Source organism: Trachurus japonicus, chromosome 6 (genome assembly GCF_045865225.1).
Source record: "Trachurus japonicus isolate A0001 chromosome 6, Traja_1.0".
Taxonomy (NCBI): domain Eukaryota; kingdom Metazoa; phylum Chordata; class Actinopteri; order Carangiformes; family Carangidae; genus Trachurus; species Trachurus japonicus.
In genome coordinates, this window is record NC_140912.1 from 34,655,155 (window position 1) to 34,681,638 (window position 26,484).

Sequence of the window (26,484 nt, forward strand, 5' to 3'; positions counted from 1 at the left end):
GAATCTGTAATTATACAATGTCCAGCTGTCAGCAACCGGGGGGCAAAGTCAAAGTCTTCTGACCATGAGATTGTGGGTTCAATTCCTACCTTGGTCAACCATTTGTATGGTCATCACTGCTTGCACTATTTTTACAAAAGTGTCCTCTACTTACTTGTTGTGGTTAATTTCTGCACTTTCCTTACTTTTTTTTTTAAGCAGAAGCCAGTGATCCTCTTATAAAAGGTTTTCTTTGCCCCTCATATACTGTCTCTGTCTGTAGCCTAGTGGTTAGCTGAGGGTTGCTGGTTCAAATCTTGCCTCAACAACAATTATAGTGAATTATTTTCCCAGTCGTCCTCTGTTGACTTCTGATAACTTGCTTCATGTTGAAACTGCTGCTCTCAGCCTGAAATTCACAGAAATTTTCATTCTAAGTCATTCAAGCTTGACTCTCAAGCTTTCTTGATGTTGACAGTGCAGATCATTAACAGACAACAGTCTCTGCAACTGTGTGCACTGTGGCCTAGAGGCAGAGTGGAAGTCTACTGACCATGAGATTGTGGGTTCGATTCCGACCTTGGTCAAACATTTGTATGGTGGTCACTGCTTGCACTATTTGCTAATTCTGCAACAGAAAACAAAAATCTCATATTCATCAAACCTCTACTTCACTATTAGTGTTGGAATAGCCCAGTGGATAAGGTTCCTGCCATCTAACCACAAGGTCACTGGTTCAAATCCCACCTGAGCAGTCTTGTTAGTGTTTCAGCAACTTTGAACTTTAAAGACCCGCTCCCATGAAAATCATGTTTTTCGTGCTTTTCACAAGTTCCTGTGGCATTTTTCTTGTGTTAGAGCACATATCAGCAGAAAAGGAAGTGCAAAATTGCATTTCTGAGTTTTTCTGCCTTCAAATTGCTGTGAACCAATGGCAGACGCAAACTGGCAGTTTCAGGGAGACTGGAGCTGACGTGTCACAGCTCCAGGGGAGGGCACTAATGCTACAAGCTCCTAGCCTCGTAAACCAGCCTCTCGCAGAAATGCATTTCATTTCATTTCATTTCATTTGGGGTGGGCGGCAGCAGGGCGGGAGTAGTAGCAAAGACGGTTTAATATCTTTGGTAGTAGCGTTGACAGACAACCCCATTCAGCCAATCAACAAGTTGGTGTAGCGACGGGGCTTTGCACCAGTCGGTCCCTGATTGGCCAACGTGTCAATCACAGCGGCGACGCTGATTGGCTCGGCCTTCTGAGGGTTTCAGTCGAAACGCTTAGAATGGGGATGAGGCCAGACTCTCCCTCGGAATGAAATGAAATGCACTTCCGCGAGAGGCTGGTTTACGAGGCTAACAAGCTCCCACCCCGTTCTTCATCTGGCTCAGAGGTGAAAGCCTTGGCAGCTCGGTGTAGCTGTCAAGGTATAACAGGTATAGCTCACCTGGCACCCTGATGGGGTACGAGGAGGTGGCTGGGCGGGTGCAAAACAGCGCAGTCTCCGCCCACCCCCCAGAGGTGAATTGCTAATGTGCATGGCTAATGAGCTGGTTTTAAAATGGCCGAAAAGGGTTGCGGTAAAGGTTTATTGATCATGAGGTCATGGGTTCGATTCCTTACTTTTTTTTTTAAGCAGAAGCCAGTGATCCTCTTATCAAAGGTTTTCTTTACCCCTCACATACTGTCTCTGTCTGTAGCCTAGTGGTTAGCTTGCTGGTCTGGAGACCTGAAGGTTGCTGGTTCAAATCTTGCCTCAACAACAATTATAGTGAATTATTTTCCCAGTTGTCCTCTGTTGACTTCTGATAACTTGCTTCATGTTGAAACTGCTGCTCTCAGCCTGAAATTCACAGAAATTTTCATTCTAAGTCATTCAAGCTTGACTCTCAAGCTTTCTTGATGTTGACAGTGTGCAGATCATTAACAGACAACAGTCTCTGCAACTGTGTGTGCACTGTGGCCTAGAGGCAGAGTGGAAGTCTAATAACCATGAGGTTGTGGGTTCGATTCTGACCTTGGTCAAACATTTGTATGGTGATCACTGCTTGCACTATTTGCTAATTCTGCAACAGCGTTCAGTTGCTATCAGCAGTCACACCATTTCCATTCTTGGAAATGCTTTTTCTAGTTAGTGTGACTGCTGAAGCAGTCACACTATTGTTCTTCTGTTTGGCCATTTTCTTCCGCCTTTTTACGGTCTTCTTCTAGTCCTTCATACTTTGTGCTATTTCAACAATTCATATATCAAAACGTGCAGCTTTTTTTGAACTTTATCGGCATTACTTTTCTCTTTTTAACTATTTATACTTTTTCAAATATTTAACTTTTTCACAAAAAATCTCACATTCATCAAAGTCTCAACCTCTCTTCTTCACAACTCCACTGTAGTGTAGGGGTTAGGGTGGATGCTTGCCAACCCTAAGGTCACTGGTTCGAATCCAAGGGAAGAACTCTTGTTATGTTATGTTGAATTCTGCTCTCCTCCCCCGCCTTCAATTGGTTACAGGTGTTTGTTATCTCCTTGATTACTCATACCAGTTTGCAGCACATCATCACATTACAATGAATGACAACAGTTTTGAAAGCAGTGTGCTCTCTGTAGCCGAGTGGCAGAGTAAAGGTTTAGTGATCATATGGTCATGGGTTTGATTCCTGCCTCAGTCTTTTCACTTCATTGCTTGACTTTTGATTCCAATTATTCAGCTGTCATTGGACAGTCTTTGATTCCTCATAGTATAAAGCTCATTGTAACTCAGGTTCTCTGTGGCCATATGGTTAGTGCTCAGCCTGAAATTCACAGACATTTTCATTCTAAGTCATTCAAGCTTGACTCTCAAGCTTTCTTGATGTTGACAGTGTGCAGATCATTAACAGACAACAGTCTCTGCAACTGTGTGTGCACTGTGGCCTAGAGGCAGAGTGGAAGTCTAATGACCATGAGGATGTGGGTTCGATTCTGACCTTGGTCAAACATTTGTATGGTGATCACAGCTTGCACTATTTGCTAATTCTGCAACAGCGTTCAGTTGCTGTCAGCAGTCACACCATTTCCATTCTTGGAAATGCTTTTTCTAGTTAGTGTGACTGCTGGAAGCAGTCACACTATTGTTCTTCTGTTTGGCCATTTTCTTCCGCCTTTTTACGGTCTTCTTCTAGTCCTTCATACTTTGTGCTATTTCAACAATTCATATATCAAAACGTGCAGCTTTTTTTGAACTTTATCGGCATTACTTTTCTCTTTTTAACTATTTATACTTTTTCAATTATTTAACTTTTTCTGATTTTTTTCAGCTTTATAATGGGTGTGTATTGCGTCTAACGAGCAGAGCCAGAGTGGTGCTAGAGTGGAGAGAGGCACAAAAACATTCTAGAGTTTTTCTGGCTAAACTGTCAGCACGGCCACAAATTAAACTCTAGACAAATTATTTTCTCCAGTTTTGTAGCCACACTTGTCTTCTGGCTAAAATTCTGGTCAAAAATGCAAAGAGACTTAGATAATAATTTTAAATATTTTTTAAATGCAGCCAGGGAGCTCTCTGCTCCCATTCAGCTCAATGCATTTTTTTCACATCAGCAGGAGAAGGAGCTCAACTTTGTAACTTGCTGTTAAGTGCTTTTTAATTCATTTTAATTCACCAAAAAATAGTCACAGGTCACAAAAAAGTCCTCTTCTTACTTGGTGTGGCTAATGTATACTCATTTATTTTTATTTTAAGCATCATTGAAAAATCTCACATTCATCAAAGTCTCAACCTCTCTTCTTCACAACTACACTGTAGTGTAGGGGTTAGGGTGGATGCTTACCAACCCTAAGGTCACTGGTTCGAATCCAAGGGAAGAACTCTTGTTATGTTATGTTGAATTCTGCTCTCCTCCCCCGCCTTCAATTGGTTACAGGTGTTTGTTATCTCCTTGATTACTCATACCAGTTTGCAGCACATCATCACATTACAATGAATGACAACAGTCTTGAAAGCAGTGTGCTCTCTGTAGCCGAGTGGCAGAGTAAAGGTTTAGTGATCATATGGTCATGGGTTCGATTCCTGCCTCAGTCTTTTCACTTCATTGCTTGACTTTTGATTCCAATTATTCAGCTGTCATTGGACAGTCTTTGATTCCTCATAGTATAAAGCTCATTGTAACTCAGGTTCTCTGTGGCCATATGGTTAGTGTGTTAGGTGTTGTGCTATTTCAACAATTCATATATCAAAACGTGCAGCTTTTTTTTAACTTTATCGGCATTACTTTTCTCTTTTTAACTATTTATACTTTTTCAAATATTTAACTTTTTCTGCAAATTAAACTCTAGACAAATTATTTTCTCCAGTTTTGTAGCCACACTTGTCTTCTGGCTAAAATTCTGGTCAAAAATGCAAAGAGACTTAGATAATAATTTTAAATATTTTTTAAATGCAGCCAGGGAGCTCTCTGCTCTCATTCAGCCCAATGCTGAGAATTCTCCACAACTCTGTCTGAAACATGCTTATGTCTGTGCTCTCTGTGGCGAAGTGGCAGAGTAAAGGTTTATTGATCATGAGGTCATGGGTTCGACTCCTTACTTTTTTTTTTTAAGTAGAAGCCAGTGATCCTCTTATCAAAGGTTTTCTTTACCCCTCACATACTGTCTCTGTCTGTAGCCTAGTGGTTAGCTTGCTGAGCTGGAGACCTGAAGGTTGCTTGTTCAAATCTTGCCTCAACAACAATTATAGTGAATTATTTTCCCAGTTGTCCTCTGTTGACTTCTGATAACTTGCTTCATGTTGAAACTGCTGCTCTCAGCCTGAAATTCACAGAAATTTTCATTCTAAGTCATTCAAGCTTGACTCTCAAGCTTTCTTGATGTTGACAGTGTGCAGATCATTAACAGACAACAGTCTCTGCAACTGTGTGTGCACTGTGGCCTAGAGGCAGAGTGGAAGTCTAATGACCATGAGGTTGTGGGTTCGATTCTGACCTTGGTCAAACATTTGTATGGTGATCACTGCTTGCACTATTTGCTAATTCTGCAACAGCGTTCAGTTGCTATCAGCAGTCACACCATTTCCATTCTTGGAAATGCTTTTTCTAGTTAGGGCCACGGGCAATCGCACCGGGCACTGGTCCCAACAGCTATGAAATAGCTGCAGGGACCAGTGCCCGGGCTTCGCCCGGGCACTACTGTTATTGTGTGGATTTTTTCTTATTATTTTTCCACTTCCGGCCAACTTTCGGTTCGCTACTAGTCCTGCAACTCGAAGAGTTGCAGGACAAATTATATATCAAAATGTGCGTCCTGATCGGGATCGGTGTGCTATTACTTTTCTCAACAGTGTACGAATTATTCGCGACGTAAGTCGCGATTTACTGCGCAAAATTTTTGCATGTAAGTCAATGGGACGGGCGGGAAAAAAAGAGCGAAAGAGACCAATCATTGGAGTTTAACAAAAGTCTACTGCTCAGGCATACTTTCATCTAGAGACTCCATTTAAACTTTAAACAGTAGACACAAGTCTTGTGTATTGTCGTATTACTCCACGTTTTGATAGGTCATATAGTTTTTGATCAATCCCTGATCAATGACCATGATCATTTTTGGAGAAATTATGAGATTATAATGGGTGTGTATTGGACAGAATGTTCGTGTCAGAGTGCGTGACATCATCGGTTAGAGTGGGAGAGAGTGAAGAAACATTCTGTATTTTTTCTGGATAAACTGTCAGCACGGCCACAATTTACACTCTACAGACATAATTTTTTCAGAATTTGTAAGACAAACTTGTTATCTCTCATGTCATGTGCTCAAAATATCAGAGAGACTTACAGAATTGACAGAATCAGCCTCTGAGTGCGGCCACGTCTGTCCCTGCTCCTCATTGAGTCCAATACAAATATTTTCTGAGAGGAGCAGAACGGCCTGATGTTTTAAAACTGCCAGCGTCGCCAAAATATTTACTGTAGAAACACCAAATCGTACCGAAATTTTCAGTAAGTCCTTAGAGCAACGTTGATCTGTGTTTTGTTCTGATAGGAGTTACCGTTTTCTCATGCTAGGCCTAATTGTGAGACCGGTTTAGAGGCAGAAAATGGCTCTTTTTCTCCACGTTTCTGTCTGCCTCAGCCTGCGGGGGCCCCTATCGCCGTGGTAACCTCTTTGATCCTCAGGCCAGAGCTCGTTAACTTCATAAACAATCCACCTGGCGCTCGTTTAAATGTTTATAAACACAGACACAGCTAAATCAGACTGACACAGGATGCAGCTACTAACTAACTATGTGTCAAGTCAGTCACACACACACACACAGACTCTAGAGCCAGCTTCATGTGATTACAGTCACACACCTACACACACACACACACACACACAGACTCTAGAGCCAGCTTCATGTGATTACAGTTACACACACACACACACACACACACACAAACACACACACACACACACACACACACACACACACACACACACACACACACACACACACACAGTTAACCTAATGTGATTACAGCTCCTCCATATCAGTGCTTATAGAAAGATGATCATGTGTCTGTCTGATCAGCTCTGTCTTGACCTTAAGATCGTGGGTTTGATTCCCATGTTGACAGAGATGGCACAACCCGCAGTAGCTCCCGTGGCCCATTCAAAATTTCCCGAGAGGAAATTTTCTAGTTAGTGTGACTGCTGAAGCAGTCACACTATTGTTCTTCTGTTTGGCCATTTTCTTCCGCCTTTTTACGGTCTTCTTCTAGTCCTTCATACTTTGTGCTATTTCAACAATTCATATATCAAAACGTGCAGCTTTTTTTGAACTTTATCGGCATTACTTTTCTCTTTTTAACTATTTATACTTTTTAAAATATTTAACTTTTTCACAAAAAATCTCACATTCATCAAAGTCTCAACCTCTCTTCTTCACAACTCCACTGTAGTGTAGGGGTTAGGGTGGATGTTTGCCAACCCTAAGGTCACTGGTTCGAATCCAAGGGAAGAACTCTTGTTATGTTATGTTGAATTCTGCTCTCCTCCCCCGCCTTCAATTGGTTACAGGTGTTTGTTATCTCCTTGATTACTCATACCAGTTTGCAGCACATCATCACATTACAATGAATGACAACAGTCTTGAAAGCAGTGTGCTCTCTGTAGCCGAGTGGCAGAGTAAAGGTTTATTGATCATGAGGTCTTGGGTTCGATTCCTGCCTCAGTCTTTTCACTTCATTGCTTGACTTTTGATTCCAATTATTCAGCTGTCATTGGACAGTCTTTGATTCCTCATAGTATAAAGCTCATTGTAACTCAGGTTCTCTGTGGCCATATGGTTAGTGCTCAGCCTGAAATTCACAGACATTTTCATTCTAAGTCATTCAAGCTTGACTCTCAAGCTTTCTTGATGTTGACAGTGTGCAGATCATTAACAGACAACAGTCTCTGCAACTGTGTGTGCACCGTGGCCTAGAGGCAGAGTGGAAGTCTAATAACCATGAGGATGTGGGTTCGATTCTGACCTTGGTCAAACATTTGTATGGTGATCACAGCTTGCACTATTTGCTAATTCTGCAACAGCGTTCAGTTGCTGTCAGCAGTCACACCATTTCCATTCTTGGAAATGCTTTTTCTAGTTAGTGTGACTGCTGAAGCAGTCACACTATTGTTCTTCTGTTTGGCCATTTTCTTCCGCCTTTTTACGGTCTTCTTCTAGTCCTTCATACTTTGTGCTATTTCAACAATTCATATATCAAAACGTGCAGCTTTTTTTGAACTTTATCGGCATTACTTTTCTCTTTTTAACTATTTATACTTTTTCAAATATTTAACTTTTTCACAAAAAATCTCACATTCATCAAAGTCTCAACCTCTATTCTCCACAACTGCGCTGTAGTGTAGGGGTTAGGGTGGATGTTTGCCAACCCTAAGGTCACTGGTTCGAATCCAAGGGAAGAACTCTTGTTATGTTATGTTGAATTCTGCTCTCCTCCCCCGCCTTCAATTGGTTACAGGTGTTTGTTATCTCCTTGATTACTCATACCAGTTTGCAGCACATCATCACATTACAATGAATGACAACAGTCTTGAAAGCAGTGTGCTCTCTGTAGCCGAGTGGCAGAGTAAAGGTTTAGTGATCATATGGTCATGGGTTTGATTCCTGCCTCAGTCTTTTCACTTCATTGCTTGACTTTTGATTCCAATTATTCAGCTGTCATTGGACAGTCTTTGATTCCTCATAGTATAAAGCTCATTGTAACTCAGGTTCTCTGTGGCCATATGGTTAGTGTGTTAGGTGTTGTGCTATTTCAACAATTCATATATCAAAACGTGCAGCTTTTTTTGAACTTTATCGGCGTTACTTTTCTCTTTTTAACTATTTATACTTTTTAAAATATTAAACTTTTTCTGCAAATTAAACTCTAGACAAATGATTTTCTCCAGTTTTGTAGCCACACTTGTCTTCTGGCTAAAATTCTGGTCAAAAATGCAAAGAGACTTAGATAATAATTTAAAATATTTTTTAAATGCAGCCAGGGAGCTCTCTGCACATCATCACATTACAATGGCAACATGCTTATGTCTGTGCTCTCTGTGGTGAAGTGGCAGAGTAAAGGTTTAGTGATCATGAGGTTGTGGGTTCGATTACTGGTTCAAATCTTGCCTCATCAACAATTATAGTGAATTATTTTCCCAGTCGTCCTCTGTTGACTTCTGATAACTTGCTTCATGTTGAAACTGCTGCTCTCAGCCTGAAATTCACAGAAATTTTCATTCTAAGTCTTACTTGGTGTGGCTAATTTCTGCACTTTCCTTACCTTTTTTTAAGCAGGAGCCAGTGATCCTCTTATTAAAGGTTTTCTTTGCCACTCACATACTGTCTCTGCCTGTAGCCTAGTGGTTAGCTTGCTGAGCTGGAGACCTGAAGGTTACTGGTTCAAATCTTGCCTCAATAACAATTATTCACAGAAATTTTCATTGTAAGTCATTCAAGCTTGACTCTCAAGCTTTCTTGATGTCAGCGTGAGACAGAGTGCAGCTCATCAACAGACAACAGTCTCTGCAACTGTGTGTGCACTGTGGCCTAGAGGCAGAGTGGAAGTCTATTGACCATGAGGTTGTGGGTTCGAGTCCGACCTTGGTCAAACATTTGTATGGTGATCACTGCTTGCACTATTTGCTAATTCTGCAACAGCGTTCAGCTGCTGTCAGCAGTCACACCATTTCCATTCTTGGAAATGCCTTTTCTAGTTAGGGCCGCGGGCAATCGCACCGGGCACTGGTCCCAACAGCTATGAAATAGCTGCAGGGACCAGTGCCCGGGCGAAGCCCGGGCACTACTGTTATTGTGTGGATTTTTTCTTCCTTATTAGTGTGACTGCTGAAGCAGTCACACTATTGTTCTTCTGTTTGGCCATTTTCTTCCGCCTTTTTACGGTCTTCTTCTAGTCCTTCATACTTTGTGCTATTTCAACAATTCATATATCAAAACGTGCAGCTTTTTTTGAACTTTATCGGCATTACTTTTCTCTTTTTAACTATTTATACTTTTTCAAATATTTAACTTTTTCTGATTTTTTTCAGCTTTATAATGGGTGTGTATTGCGTCTAACGAGCAGAGCCAGAGTGGTGTCAGAGTGGAGAGAGGCAAAAAAACATTCTAGAGTTTTTCTGGCTAAACTGTCAGCACGGCCACAAATTAAACTCTAGACAAATTATTTTCTCCAGTTTTGTAGCCACACTTGTCTTCTGGCTAAAATTCTGGTCAAAAATGCAAAGAGACTTAGATAATAATTTTAAATATTTTTTAAATGCAGCCAGGGAGCTCTCTGCTCCCATTCAGCCTAATGCATTTTTTTCACATCAGCAGGAGAAGGAGCTCAACTTTGTAACTTGCTGTTAAGTGCTTTTTAAATCATTTTAATTCACCAAAAAATAGTCACAGGTCACAAAAAAGTCCTCTTCTTACTTGGTGTGGCTAATATATACTCATTTATTTTTATTTTAAGCATCATTGAAAAATCTCACATTCATCAAAGTCTCAACCTCTCTTCTTGACAACTCCACTGTAGTGTAGGGGTTAGGGTAACTGCTTGTCAACCCTAAGGTCACTGGTTCGAATCCAAGGGAAGAACTCTTGTTATGTTATGTTGAATTCTGCTCTCCTCCCCCGCCTTCAATTGGTTACAGGTGTTTGTTATCTCCTTGATTACTCATACCAGTTTGCAGCACATCATCACATTACAATGAATGACAACAGTCTTGAAAGCAGTGTGCTCTCTGTAGCCGAGTGGCAGAGTAAAGGTTTAGTGATCATATGGTCATGGGTTCGATTCCTGCCTCAGTCTTTTCACTTCATTGCTTGACTTTTGATTCCAATTATTCAGCTGTCATTGGACAGTCTTTGATTCCTCATAGTATAAAGCTCATTGTAACTCAGGTTCTCTGTGGCCATATGGTTAGTGTGTTAGGTGTTGTGCTATTTCAACAATTCATATATCAAAACGTGCAGCTTTTTTTGAACTTTATCGGCATTACTTTTCTCTTTTTAACTATTTATACATTTTCAAATATTTAACTTTTTCTGCAAATTAAACTCTAGACAAATTATTTTCTCCAGTTTTGTAGCCACACTTGTCTTCTGGCTAAAATTCTGGTCAAAAATGCAAAGAGACTTAGATAATAATTTTAAATATTTTTTAAATGCAGCCAGGGAGCTCTCTGCTCTCATTCAGCCCAATGCTGAGAATTCTCCACAACTCTGTCTGAAACATGTTTATGTCTGTGCTCTCTGTGGCGAAGTGGCAGAGTAAAGGTTTATTGATCATGAGGTCTTGGGTTCGATTCCTTACTTTTTTTTTTAAGCAGAAGCCAGTGATCCTCTTATCAAAGGTTTTCTTTACCCCTCACATACTGTCTCTGTCTGTAGCCTAGTGGTTAGCTTGCTGGTCTGGAGACCTGAAGGTTGCTGGTTCAAATCTTGCCTCAACAACAATTATAGTGAATTATTTTCCCAGTCGTCCTCTGTTGACTTCTGATAACTTGCTTCATGTTGAAACTGCTGCTCTCAGCCTGAAATTCACAGAAATTTTCATTCTAAGTCATTCAAGCTTGACTCTCAAGCTTTCTTGATGTTGACAGTGTGCAGATCATTAACAGACAACAGTCTCTGCAACTGTGTGTGCACCGTGGCCTAGAGGCAGAGTGGAAGTCTAATGACCATGAGGTTGTGGGTTCGATTCTGACCTTGGTCAAACATTTGTATGGTGATCACTGCTTGCACTGTTTGCTAATTCTGCAACAGCGTTCAGTTGCTATCAGCAGTCACACCATTTCCATTCTTGGAAATGCTTTTTCTAGTTATTCTTCGTCCTCTTCCGGACTATTTTCGATTCGCTACTAGTCCTGCAACTCGAAGAGTTGCAGGACATATTATATATCAAAACGTGCGGCTTGATCGGGATCGGTGTGCTATTACTTTTCTCAACAGTTTACGAATTTTTCGCGACGTAGTCGCGAAAAACTGCGCAAAATTTTTGCATGTAAGTCAATGGGACGGGCGGAAAAAAAAGACCGAAAAAGACCAATCATTAGAGTTTAACAAACGTCTACTGCTCAGGCATACTTTCACCTAGAGACTCCATTTAAACTTTAAACAGTAGACACAAGTCTTGTGTATTGTCGTATTACTCCACGTTTTGATAGGTCATATAGTTTTTGATCAATCCATGATCAATGACCATGATCATTTCTGGAGAAATTATGAGTTTATAATGGGTGTGTATTGCATGGAATGTTCGTGTCAGAGTGCGTGACATCATCGGTTAGAGTGGGAGAGAGTGAAGAAACATTCTGTATTTTTTCTGGATAAACTGTCAGCACGGCCACAATTTACACTCTACAGACATAATCTTTTCAGAATTTGTAAGACAAACTTGTTATCTCTCATGTCATGTGCTCAAAATATCAGAGAGACTTACAGAATTGACAGAATCAGCCTCTGAGTGCGGCCACGTCTGTCCCTGCTCCTCATTGAGTCCAATACAAATATTTTCTGAGAGGAGCAGAACGGCCTGATGTTTTAAAACTGCCAGCGTCGCCAAAATATTTACTGTAGAAACACCAAATCGTACCGAAATTTTCAGTAAGTCCTTAGAGCAACGTTGATCTGTGTTTTGTTCTGATAGGAGTTACCGTTTTCTCATGCTAGGCCTAATTGTGAGACCGGTGCAGAGGCAGAAAATGGCTCTTTTTCTCCACGTTTCTGTCTGTCTCAGCCTGCGGGGGCCCCTATCGCCGTGGTAACCTCTTTGATCCTCAGGCCAGAGCTCGTTAACTTCATAAACAATCCACCTGGCGCTCGTTTAAATGTTTATAAACACAGACACAGCTAAATCAGACTGACACAGGATGCAGCTACTAACTAACTATGTGTCAAGTCAGTCACACACACACACACACACAGACTCTAGAGCCAGCTTCATGTGATTACACACACACACACAGACTCTAGAGCCAGCTTCATGTGATTACAGTTACACACACACACAGACTCTAGAGCCAGCTTCATGTGATTACAGTCACACACACACACACACACACACACACACACACACACACACACACACACACACACACACACACACACACACACACACACACACACAGTTAACCTAATGTGATTACAGCTCCTCCATATCAGTGCTTATAGAAAGATGATCATGTGTCTGTCTGATCAGCTCTGTCTTGCGCTTAAGATCGTGGGTTTGATTCCCATGTTGACAGAGATGGCAAAATCGGCAGTAGCCCCGCGGCCCATTCAAAATTTCCCGAGAGGAAATTTTCTAGTTAGTGTGACTGCTGAAGCAGTCACACTATTGTTCTTCTGTTTGGCCATTTTCTTCCGCCTTTTTACGGTCTTCTTCTAGTCCTTCATACTTTGTGCTATTTCAACAATTCATATATCAAAACGTGCAGCTTTTTTTGAACTTTATCGGCATTACTTTTCTCTTTTTAACTATTTATACTTTTTCAAATATTTAACTTTTTCACAAAAAATCTCACATTCATCAAAGTCTCAACCTCTCTTCTTCACAACTCCACTGTAGTGTAGGGGGTAGGGTAACTGCCTGCCAATCCTAAGGTCACTGGTTCGAATCCAAGGGAAGAACTCTTGTTATGTTATGTTGAATTCTGCTCTCCTCCCCCGCCTTCAATTGGTTACAGGTGTTTGTTATCTTCTTGATTACTCATACCAGTTTGCAGCACATCATCACATTAGAATGAATGACAACAGTCTTGAAAGCAGTGTGCTCTCTGTAGCCGAGTGGCAGAGTAAAGGTTTAGTGATCATATGGTCATGGGTTCAATTCCTACCTCAGTCTTTTCACTTCATTGCTTGACTTTTGATTCCAATTATTCAGCTGTCATTGGACAGTCTTTGATTCCTCATAGTATAAAGCTCATTGTAACTCAGGTTCTCTGTGGCCATATGGTTAGTGTGTTAGGTGTTGTGCTATTTCAACAATTCATATATCAAAACGTGCAGCTTTTTTTGAACTTTATCGGCATTACTTTTCTCTTTTTAACTATTTATACTTTTTCAAATATTTAACTTTTTCTGCAAATTAAACTCTAGACAAATTATTTTCTCCAGTTTTGTAGCCACACTTGTCTTCTGGCTAAAATTCTGGTCAAAAATGCAAAGAGACTTAGATAATAATTTTAAATATTTTTTAAATGCAGCCAGGGAGCTCTCTGCTCTCATTCAGCCCAATGCTGAGAATTCTCCACAACTCTGTCTGAAACATGCTTATGTCTGTGCTCTCTGTGGCGAAGTGGCAGAGTAAAGGTTTATTGATCATGAGGTCATGGGTTCGATCCCTTACTTTTTTTTTTAAGCAGAAGCCAGTGATCCTCTTATCAAAGGTTTTCTTTACCCCTCACTTACTGTCTCTGTCTGTAGCCTAGTGGTTAGCTTGCTGGTCTGGAGACCTGAAGGTTGCTGGTTCAATTCTTGCCTCAACAACAATTATAGTGAATTATTTTCCCAGTTGTCCTCTGTTGACTTCTGATAACTTGCTTCATGTTGAAACTGCTGCTCTCAGCCTGAAATTCACAGAAATTTTCATTCTAAGTCATTCAAGCTTGACTCTCAAGCTTTCTTGATGTTGACAGTGTGCAGATCATTAACAGACAACAGTCTCTGCAACTGTGTGTGCACCGTGGCCTAGAGGCAGAGTGGAAGTCTAATGACCATGAGGTTGTGGGTTCGAGTCCGACCTTGGTCAAACATTTGTATGGTGATCACTGCTTGCACTATTTGCTAATTCTGCAACAGCGTTCAGTTGCTGTCAGCAGTCACACCATTTCCATTCTTGGAAATGCTTTTTCTAGTTAGTGTGACTGCTGAAGCAGTCACACTATTGTTCTTCTGTTTGGCCATTTTCTTCCGCCTTTTTACGGTCTTCTTCTAGTCCTTCATACTTTGTGCTATTTCAACAATTCATATATCAAAACGTGCAGCTTTTTTTGAACTTTATCGGCATTACTTTTCTCTTTTTAACTATTTATACTTTTTAAAATATTTAACTTTTTCACAAAAAATCTCACATTCATCAAAGTCTCAACCTCTCTTCTTCACATCTCCACTGTAGTGTAGGGGTTAGGGTGGATGTTTGCCAACCCTAAGGTCACTGGTTCGAATCCAAGGGAAGAACTCTTGTTATGTTATGTTGAATTCTGCTCTCCTCCCCCGCCTTCAATTGGTTACAGGTGTTTGTTATCTCCTTGATTACTCGTACCAGTTTGCAGCACATCATCACATTACAATGAATGACAACAGGTTTGAAAGCAGTGTGCTCTCTGTAGCCGAGTGGCAGAGTAAAGGTTTAGTGATCATACGGTCATGGGTTCGATTCCTGCCTCAGTCTTTTCACTTCATTGCTTGACTTTTGATTCCAATTATTCAGCTGTCATTGGACAGTCTTTGATTCCTCATAGTATAAAGCTCATTGTAACTCAGGTTCTCTGTGGCCATATGGTTAGTGCTCAGCCTGAAATTCACAGACATTTTCATTCTAAGTCATTCAAGCTTGACTCTCAAGCTTTCTTGATGTTGACAGTGTGCAGATCATTAACAGACAACAGTCTCTGCAACTGTGTGTGCACTGTGGCCTAGAGGCAGAGTGGAAGTCTAATAACCATGAGGATGCGGGTTCGATTCTGACCTTGGTCAAACATTTGTATGGTGATCACAGCTTGCACTATTTGCTAATTCTGCAACAGCGTTCAGTTGCTGTCAGCAGTCACACCATTTCCATTCTTGGAAATGCTTTTTCTAGTTATTTTTCCACTTCCGGCCAACTTTCGATTCGCTACTAGTCCTGCAACTCGAAGAGTTGCAGGCCAAATTATATATCAAAACGTGCGGCTTGATCGGGATCGGTGTGCTATTACTTTTCTCAACAGTGTACGAATTATTCGCGACGTAAGTCGCGAAATACTGCGCAAAATTTTTGCATGTAAGTCAATGGGACGGGCGGAAAAAAAAGAGCGAAAAAGACCAATCATTGGAGTTTAACAAACGTCTACTGCTCAGGCATACTTTCACCTAGAGACTCCATTTAAACTTTAAACAGTAGACACAAGTCTTGTGTATTGTCGTATTACTCCACGTTTTGATAGGTCATATAGTTTTTGATCAATCCCTGATCAATGACCATGATCATTTTTGGAGAAATTATGAGTTTATAATGGGTGTGTATTGCATGGAATGTTCGTGTCAGAGTGCGTGACATCATCGGTTAGAGTGGGAGAGAGTGAAGAAACATTCTGTATTTTTTCTGGATAAACTGTCAGCACGGCCACAATTTACACTCTACAGACATAATTTTTTCAGAATTTGTAAGACAAACTTGTTATCTCTCATGTCATGTGCTCAAAATATCAGAGAGACTTACAGAATTGACAGAATCAGCCTCTGAGTGCGGCCACGTCTGTCTCTGCTCCTCATTGAGTCCAATACAAATATTTTCTGAGAGGAGCAGAACGGCCTGATGTTTTAAAACTGCCAGCGTCGCCAAAATATTTACTGTAGAAACACCAAATCGTACCGAAATTTTCATTAAGTCCTTAGAGCAACGTTGATCTGTGTTTTGTTCTGATAGGAGTTACCGTTTTGTCATGCTAAGCCTAAATGTGAGACCGGTTTAGAGGCAGAAAATGGCTCTTTTTCTCCACGTTTCTGTCTGTCTCAGCCTGCGGGGGCCCCTATCGCCGTGGTAACCTCTTTGATCCTCAGGCCAGAGCTCGTTAACTTCATAAACAATCCACCTGGCGCTCGTTTAAATGTTTATAAACACAGACACAGCTAAATCAGACTGACACAGGATGCAGCTACTAACTAACTATGTGTCAAGTCAGTCACACACACACACACACACAGACTCTAGAGCCAGCTTCATGTGATTACAGTCACACACACACACACACACACACACACACACACACACACACACACACACACACACACACACCTTCATGTGATTAAAACACAGTTAACGTGCAACAGAATTTAAACTTAAACCATGATTTAATCTGGTTTTAAAGTTAAACCTTATTGGTGTCACACACACACACACACACACACACACACACAGTTAACCTAATGTGATTACAGCTCCTCCATATCAGTGCTTATAGAAAGATGATCATGTGTCTGTCTGATCAGCTCTGTCTTGCGCTTAAGATCGTGGGTTTGATTCCCATGTTGACAGAGATGTCACAATCGGCAGTAGCCCCGCGGCCCATTCAAAATTTCCCGAGAGGAAATTTTCTAGTTAATAGCTTGTTATTTTGTAGCCTGTATTCGTAACTGTCCAAGATGGTGGGGGGCCGTTACACAAATTGGGCAGCAAAAGAGATATGCACGCTGAGAGCCGGATCATCATCATCATCATCATCATCATCATCATCATCATCATCATCATCATCATCATCATCATCACCACACTGACCTCTGAGTGACCTCTGACCCTTCACCTTCTACCAGCTGCAGTAACATGGAGTCACAATCAGTCGCTGCTTCAAACTGAACTTCACACATTTGAACTGAACACAGACAAAAGTCCAACAGGTCCAGTCAGTGAACTCACCTCAGAGTCTCCAGTCTACAGTTTGGACTCTCCAGTCCAGCACACAGATACTTCACTGATGAATCACTCAGGTCGGTGGTTTCACTCAGGTCCAGTTGTGTCAGGTGGGAGGAGTTGGACTTCAGAGCTGAGGCCACGACTTCACAGTGACTCTCTGAGAGTTTACAACCAACAAGTCTGTGAAGAGAGAAAATATCAAATGTGTCAGAATCAAATCAGATGAAAGCTGCAGTAAAAACACAGTTGATGCATCTGATGATGTGATGAACATCTGAGCTTCAGCTCTTCTTCTCTGACTGAGTTTGACAGGAAACATTGATCCTCATCACTCTCACAGGATGGACGGGACCCTGAAGCAGAGCCTTCTTTCTATATTAACCCTTACGTAATGTTTTCAAAATCAAACTAAAAATGTAAAGGTCAGTGTATTACTGCCATCTAGTGGTCAGTTTTCTGGGGTATAAAAGGGAGGAGGCCACTGTCACCTGTAAGCTCTTCCTGTGGGTGTGTGCGCTCACCTGTGCGCATCACCACCATCCTCCCTTTGTTCTCCCCTGGCTGGCTCAGTGTTTGTGCTGCTGGCTTTGTTTGAACCATGTCCGTGGCTCGTTGAGTGAGTTTTCTTTGTTGAATTATTTGTAATCTTTGTGTTGGTGCAGGTTCCCTTATAGTTTGGTTTTAGCCGTGTTTCCACTGCAGGAGTTCCTGGTAAAGGGAGGGGGTAGGAACTTCTACAGGAACCGTCCTCTCACTCGGCCCTCTCAGTGGCCGTGTTTCCACTGCAGAGTCGGACCCCGCGGTGACGTCATGAGTTTCGATCGCCGCTTAATCGCTGTGCTACAGTTTCGACCGTGACGTCACCCAGGCAGGTCACAAGCACATGCACAAAAATCATAACAACAACAAAGAAGGATGGAAGGAGCTGAGGCGGTAGGCACGTTTCTGGTTTGTGTGTTTGTGCGCATGGCGGTTGATTGTAATCCTGCTTGAGTTTTTGTTTTTTTTGTTTTTTTTTCACTTTTCACGGCATTGTTTTGTGGCGTGATGGATCCCCAGTGTGTCGAGGTGCGCTGATATTTTCATTTCGCCGCAATGACTCAAACCCCCTCTGAATCTCCACGGTGCTGTAGACTGCACTGCAAAAACTCTACATCTGTCCAAGAATATTTGTCTCATTTCTAGTCAAAACTAATCTATTTCCACTTAAAATAAGACTCATCACCTAAAAATGAACTTGTTTCTAGATCATTTTCACTTGTTTCAAACTAATTTTCACTTGAAATAAGTAGAAAAATCTGCCAGTGAAAGCAAGTTTTTTGTGCTTGTAATTAGAAAGAAAAACTTGCTCCACTGTCAGATTTTTCTACTTATTTCAAGTGAAAATCTGCTTGAAAGAAGTAAAAAGTGTCTAAAAACAAGCTGTTTTTAATATGATGAGACTTATTTTAAGTAGAATGAGATTGTTTTGACTAGAAATTAGACATTTTGACTAGAAATAAGACAAATATTCTTGGTAAGATTTTGAGTTTTTGCAGTGTGCAATCAATGTCTGCACCTCATCGTCGGTCCACTGCTGTTTCCTTGTTGTTTACAGCGGTGTCTGCTAGGCTAATGCTCCCCTTCTGCTCCCCCTTTTAAAAATGCCGGTTGTTTTGGTGCTTTCTGGTAGCGTCAGAGCTGCTCTAGCTTTAGCCAATCAGCGCCGGGTTAACCTCGAGCCCCACCCAGGAGCTTTTCAGGGCCGAACGGAGTACATGAAATTTTGGGCTATTACTTTATTTTTGATGTCTTGTTTTATTTTTTGTTTTGGGGTGATGCCGTTCACATTATATTTTAATTCCTTAAATAAGGTTTTAGTAATTTTGTAATGGGTTAATAAAATGTAGTTTTGTTTATTTGCTTTTTTTTATGGTAATAAATTGGGTTTTTTTTGAATCTGTGTTGGGGAAGTTGTATGTGAAGTGTAATGTGTTTAACTTTTTCTTCTTGTGTTTTTTTTTGTATATTCCCTCATAGTTTTCACGGTGCTACATCAAAGCAATGAACTCATGCACCTGTAAGGAAATCTCCGCCTCCTTTCTTGGGAACTAAGGGCCGCTACACACACTGAGAGCCGGATCATCATCATCATCATCATCATCATCATCATCATCATCATCATCATCATCATCATCACCATCATCATCATCATCATCATCATCATCATCATCATCATCATCATCACCATCATCATCATCATCATCATCATCATCATCATCATCATCATCATCATCATCATCATCACCATCATCATCATCATCATCATCATCATCATCATCATCATCACCACCACACTGACCTCTGAGTGACCTCTGACCCTTCACCTTCTACCAGCTGCAGTAACATGGAGTCACAATCAATCGCTGCTTCAAACTGAACTTCACACATTTGAACTGAACACAGACAAAAGTCCAACTGGTCCAGTCAGTGAACTCACCTCAGAGTCTCCAGTCGACAGTTTGGACTCTCCAGTCCAGCACACACAACCTTCACTGATGAATCACTCAGGTCGGTGGTTTCACTCAGGTCCAGTTGTGTCAGGTGGGAGGAGTTGGACTTCAGAGCTGAGGCCACGACTTCACAGTGACTCTCTGAGAGTTTACAACCAACAAGTCTGTGAAGAGAGAAAATATCAAATGTGTCAGAATCAAATCAGATGAAAGCTGCAGTAAAAACACAGTTGATGCATCTGATGATGTGATGAACATCTGAGCTTCAGCTCATCTTCTCTGACTGAGTTTGACAGGAAACATTGATCCTCATCACTCTCACAGGATGGACGGGACCCTGAAGCAGAGCCTTCTTTCTATATTAACCCTTACGTAATGTTTTCAAAATCAAACTAAAAATGTAAAGGTCAGTGTATTACTGCCATCTAGTGGTCAGTTTTCTGGGGTATAAAAGGGAGGAGGCCACTGTCACCTGTAAGCTCTTCCTGTGGGTGTGTGCGCTCACCTGTGCGCATCACCACCATCCTCCCTTTGTTCTCCCCTGGCTGGCTCAGTGTTTGTGCTGCTGGCTTTGTTTGAACCATGTCCGTGGCTCGTTGAGTGAATTTTCTTTGTTGAATTATTTGTAATCTTTGTGTTGGTGCAGGTTCCCTTATAGTTTGGTTTTAGCCGTGTTTCCACTGCAGGAGTTCCTGGTAAAGGGAGGGGGTAGGAACTTCTACAGGAACCGTCCTCTCACTCGGCCCTCTCAGTGGCCGTGTTTCCACTGCAGAGTCGGACCCCGCGGTGACGTCATGAGTTTCGATCGCCGCTTAATCGCTGTGCTACAGTTTCGACCGTGACGTCACCCAGGCAGGTCACAAGCACATGCACAAAAATCATAACAACAACAAAGAAGGATGGAAGGAGCTGAGGCGGTAGGCACGTTTCTGGTTTGTGTGTTTGTGCACATGGCGGTTGATTGTAATCCTGCTTGAGTTTTGTTTTTTTGTTTTTTTTAACTTTTCACGGCATTGTTTTGCGGCGTGATGGATCCCCAGTGTGTCGAGGTGCGCTGATATTTTCATTTCGCCGCAATGACTCAAACCCCCTCTGAATCTCCTCGGTGCTGTAGACTGCAATCAATGTCTGCACCTCATCGTCGGTCCACTGCTGTTTCCTTGTTGTTTACAGCGGTGTCTGCTAGGCTAATGCTCCCCTTCTGCTCCCCCTTTTAAAAATGCCGGTTGTTTTGGTGCTTTCTGGTAGCGTCAGAGCTGCTCTAGCTTTAGCCAATCAGCGCCGGGTTAACCTCGAGCCCCACCCAGGAGCTTTTCAGGGCCGAACGGAGTACATGAAATTTTGGGCTATTACTTTATTTTTGATGTCTTGTTTTATTTTTTGTTTTGGGGTGATGCCGTTCACATTATATTTTAATTCCTTAAATAAGGTTTTAGTAATTTTGTAATGGGTTAATAAAATGTAGTTTTGTTTATTTGCTTTTTTTTATGGTAATAAATTGGGGTTTTTTTGAATCTGTGTTGGGGAAGTTGTATGTGAAGTGTAATGTGTTTAACTTTTTCTTCTTGTGTTTTTTTTTGTATATTCCCTCATAGTTTTCACGGTGCTACATCAAAGCAATAAACTCATGCACCTGTAAGGAAATCTCCGCCTCCTTTCTTGGGAACTAAGGGCCGCTACACACACTGAGAGCCGGATCATCATCATCATCATCATCATCATCATCATCATCATCATCATCATCATCATCATCATCATCATCATCATCATCATCATCATCATCATCATCATCATCATCATCATCATCATCATCATCATCATCATCATCATCATCACCACCACCACCACACTGACCTCTGAGTGACCTCTGACCCTTCACCTTCTACCAGCTGCAGTAACATGGAGTCACAATCAGTCGCTGCTTCAAACTGAACTTCACACATTTGAACTGAACACAGACAAAAGTCCAACAGGTCCAGTCAGTGAACTCACCTCAGAGTCTCCAGTCGACAGTTTGGACTCTCCAGTCCAGCACACACAACCTTCACTGATGAATCACTCAGGTCGGTGGTTTTACTCAGGTCCAGTTGTGTCAGGTGAGAGGAGTTGGACTTCAGAGCTGAGGCCACGACTTCACAGAGACTCTCTGAGAGTTTACAATCAACAAGTCTGTGAAGAGAGAAAATATCAAATGTGTCAGAATCAAATCAGATGAAAGCTGCAGTAAAAACACAGTTGATGCATCTGATGATGTGATGAACATCTGAGCTTCAGCTCTTCTTCTCTGACTGAGTTTGACAGGAAACATTAATCCTCATCACTCTCACAGGATGGACGGGACCCTGAAGCAGAGCCTTCTTTCTATATTAACCCTTACGTAATGTTTTCAAAATCAAACTAAAAATGTAAAGGTCAGTGTATTACTGCCATCTAGTGGTCAGTTTTCTGGGGTATAAAAGGGAGGAGGCCACTGTCACCTGTAAGCTCTTCCTGTGGGTGTGTGCGCTCACCTGTGCGCATCACCACCATCCTCCCTTTGTTCTCCCCTGGCTGGCTCAGTGTTTGTGCTGCTGGCTATGTTTGAACCATGTCCGTGGCTCGTTGAGTGAGTTTTCTTTGTTGAATTATTTGTAATCTTTGTGTTGGTGCAGGTTCCCTTATAGTTTGGTTTTAGCCGTTTTTCCACTGCAGGAGTTCCTGGTAAAGGGAGGGGGTAGGAACTTCTACAGGAACCGTCCTCTCACTCGGCCCTCTCAGTGGCCGTGTTTCCACTGCAGAGTCGGACCCCGCGGTGACGTCATGAGTTTCGATCGCCGCTTAATCGCTGTGCTACAGTTTCGACCGTGACGTCACCCAGGCAGGTCACAAGCACATGCACAAAAATCATAACAACAACAAAGAAGGATGGAAGGAGCTGAGGCGGTAGCCGCGTTTCTGGTTTGTGTGTTTGTGCACATGGCGGTTGATTGTAATCCTGCTTGAGTTTTTTCTTTTTTTTTTTTTTTTTTTTAACTTTTCACGGCATTGTTTTGCGGCGTGATGGATCCCCAGTGTGTCGAGGTGCGCTGATATTTTCATTTCGCCGCAATGACTCAAACCCCCTCTGAATCTCCACGGTGCTGTAGACTGCACTGCAAAAACTCTACATCTGTCCAAGAATATTTGTCTCATTTCTAGTCAAAACTAATCTATTTCCACTTAAAATAAGACTCATCACCTAAAAATGAACTTGTTTCTAGATCATTTTCACTTGTTTCAAACTAATTTTCACTTGAAATAAGTAGAAAAATCTGCCAGTAAAAGCATGTTTTTTGTGCTTGTAATTAGAAAGAAAAACTTGCTCCACTGTCAGATTTTTCTACTTATTTCAAGTGAAAATCTGCTTGAAAGAAGTAAAAAGTGTCTAAAAACAAGCTGTTTTTAATATGATGAGACTTATTTTAAGTAGAATGAGATTGTTTTGACTAGAAATTAGACATTTTGACTAGAAATAAGACAAATATTCTTTGTAAGATTTTGAGTTTTTGCAGTGTGCAATCAATGTCTGCACCTCATCGTCGGTCCACTGCTGTTTCCTTGTTGTTTACAGCGGTGTCTGCTAGGCTAATGCTCCCCTTCTGCTCCCCCTTTTAAAAATGCCGGTTGTTTTGGTGGTTTCTGGTAGCGTCAGAGCTGCTCTAGCTTTAGCCAATCAGCACCGGGTTAACCTCGAGCCCCACCCAGGAGCTTTTCAGGGCCGAACGGAGTACATGAAATTTTGGGCTATTACTTTATTTTTGATGTCTTGTTTTATTTTTTGTTTTGGGGTGATGCCGTTCACATTATATTTTAATTCCTTAAATAAGGTTTTAGTAATTTTGTAATGGGTTAATAAAATGTAGTTTTGTTTATTTGCTTTTTTTTATGGTAATAAATTGGGTTTTTTTTAAATCTGTGTTGGGGAAGTTGTATGTGAAGTGTAATGTGTTTAACTTTTTCTTCTTGTGTTTTTTTTTGTATATTCCCTCATAGTTTTCACGGTGCTACATCAAAGCAATAAACTCATGCACCTGTAAGGAAATCTCCGCCTCCTTTCTTGGGAACTAAGGGCCGCTACACATCATCATCATCATCATCATCATCATCATCATCATCATCATCATCATCATCATCATCATCATCATCATCATCATCATCATCATCATCATCATCATCATCATCATCATCATCATCATCATCATCATCATCATCATCATCATCATCATCATCATCATCACCATCATCATCACCATCACCATCACCATCATCATCATCATCATCATCACCACCACCCTGACCTCTGAGTGACCTCTGACCCTTCACCTTCTACCAGCTGCAGTAACATGGAGTCACAATCAGTCGCTGCTTCAAACTGAACTTCACACATTTGAACTGAACACAGACAAAAGTCCAACAGGTCCAGTCAGTGAACTCACCTCAGAGTCTCCAGTCTACAGTTTGGACTCTCGAGTCCAGCACACAGAACCTTCACTGATGAATCACTCAGGTCGTTTCTACCCAGGTCCAGTTGTGTCAGGTGGGAGGAGTTGGACTTCAGAGCTGAGGCCACAACTTCACAGATACTCTCTGAGAGTATACAATCAACAAGTCTGTGAAGAGAGAAAATATCAAATGTGTCAGAATCAAATCAGATGAAAGCTGCAGTAAAAACACAGTTGATGCATCTGATGATGTGATGAACATCTGAGCTTCAGCTCATCTTCTCTGACTGAGTTTGACAGGAAACAATGATCCTCATCACTCTCACAGGATGGACGGGACCCTGAAGCAAAGCCTTCTTTCTATATTAACCCTTACGTAATGTTTTCAAAGTCAAACTAAAAATAATGAGAACAAATAAAACTGTGTTTATGTGAACTACTGATCAATAATCATATTGATCATGTCTGCACTCACCGAGCCTTCCTGCAGTTTCTCACAGCTGGGATCAGTCTCCGTTGTCCCTGATCTGATGTGTTGTACTTCTCCAGGTCGAACTCGTCCAGAACCTGCTCTGACATCTGCAGCATGTAGGCCAGAGCTGAACACTGGATCTCAGAGAGTTTCTTCTCTGATCTGTTCTCTGACTTGAGGAACTGTTGGATCTGCTGATGAACTGACTGGTCCTTCATCTCCGTCAGACAGTGGAAGATGTTGATGCTTCTGTCAGGAGAGATTTCGTAACAGTTCATCTTCTTCAGGTTGTTGATGGTTCTCTGGATGGTTTCTGGACTGTTGTCTGTCTGACCCAGCAGACCTCCTAACAGCCTCTGGTTGGACTGCAGAGAGAGGCCATGAAGGAAGCGAACAAACAGGTCCAGGTGACCATTTCTACTGTTGAGGGATATCTGCATGGCTCCCAGCAGGAAGACATCCAGGGCTAAAATAAAATGTTTTTTACCAAGGAACTTCTCCAGGACCTGTGTGTTCCTGTTGGTGAAACAGTGGAACATGTAGACTGCAGCCAGAAACTCCTGAACACTCAGATGAACAAAGCAGTAGACTGTTTTCTGGAAGATCACACTCTCTCTTTTGAAGATCTCAGTACAGAGTCCTGAGTTCACCAAGGCCTCTGTGACATCCAGACCACACTGCTCCAGGTCTTCTTGGTAGAACATGATGTTTCCTTCCTCCAGCTGTTCAAACGCCAGCCTCCCCAGCTTCAGAAGAACTTCCCTGTCGGCCGCCGTGAGCTCCTGTGGACTCGTCTCATGTCCTTCATGTCCGTACTTGTTCTTCTTCCTCTTTGTCTGGACCAGCAGGAAGTGTGAGAACAGGTCAGTCGTGGTCTTGGGCAGCTCTCCTCTCTGGTCTGTGGTCAACATGTGCTCCAGAACTGTAGCACTGATCCAGCAGAAGACTGGGACTTGACACATGATGTGGAGGGTCCTGGACGTCTTGATGTGTGAGATGATTCTTCTGGACAGATCTTCATCACTGGACCTCCTCCTGAAGTACTCCTCCATCTGGGCGTCAGTGAAGCCTCGGACCTCTGTTACCCTGTCGACACATGTAGGAGGGATCTGATTGGCTGCTGCAGGTCTGGAGGTGATCCAGACCAGAGCCGAGGGAAGCAGATTCCCCTGGATGAGGTTTGTCAGCAGCACGTTGACTGATGACGTCTGTGTGACATCAGACACAACCTCCCTGTTGTTGAAGTCCAGTGACAGTCGGCTTTCATCCAGGCCGTCAAAGATGAAGAGAAGTTTACAGACAGCCAGCTGCTCTGCTGTGACCTTCTGTAATGTTGGATGGAAAACATGGAGCAGCCTGAGAAGACTCAACCGCTGATCTCTGATCAGGTTCAGCTCCCTGAACGAAAGCAGAACCAGCAGACTGACATCTTGGTTCTCCAAGCCCTCGGCCCAGTCCAGAGTGAACTTCTGCACCGAGAAGGTTTTTCCAACGCCAGCGACGCCGTTGGTCAGAACCACTCTGATGGGTCTCTGTTGGACAGGTGAGACCGCAGAGACGTCCTCTCTCTGTTGGACAGGTGAGACCGTAGAGACGTACTCTCTCTGTTGGACAGGTAATTCTTTAAAGATGTTGTTGCACTTGATTGGAGTCTCATGGAGGGTCTTCTTCTTGGACGTTGTCTCCAGCTGTCTCACCTCATGCTGGGTATTAACCTCTTCACTCTGTCCCTCTGTGATGTAGAGCTCAGTGTAGATCCTGTTGAGGAGGGTTCCACTTCCTGTTCCACTTCCTGTTCCCTCAGTTCCTTCAGTCACTCGTTCACATCTGCTCCTCAGACTGATCTTATGTTGATCTAAAACCTCCTGCAGACCACGATCTGCTGAGAGACAAGAGACAGAGTCAGACTGAAGACAGAGAGTCTGACAATCTGATCAGATTATTTTCATCAGCTACAGAAAAACTACAGACAACA

At 42.1% G+C, this 26,484-nt stretch overlaps 2 protein-coding genes across 2 annotated transcripts in view; both read right to left on the reverse strand.

Moving 5' to 3' along the window:
• The window catches only part of LOC146986534 (uncharacterized), a 1,046,957-nt gene that overhangs the window by 790,675 nt on the left and 229,798 nt on the right, over positions 1-26,484 (reverse strand). The gene's annotated exons all lie outside the window — the stretch shown is intronic.
• The window catches only part of LOC146986553 (NACHT, LRR and PYD domains-containing protein 3-like), a 51,567-nt gene that overhangs the window by 22,890 nt on the left and 2,193 nt on the right, over positions 1-26,484 (reverse strand). The window contains exons 3-4 of the mRNA XM_085780283.1: positions 24,513-26,391; positions 19,565-19,741 (exon numbers count right to left, since the gene is read on the reverse strand). Of these exons, the coding sequence (XP_085636409.1) occupies positions 19,565-19,741; positions 24,513-26,391 (2,056 nt within the window). The remainder of the gene's footprint in view (positions 1-19,564; positions 19,742-24,512; positions 26,392-26,484) is intronic.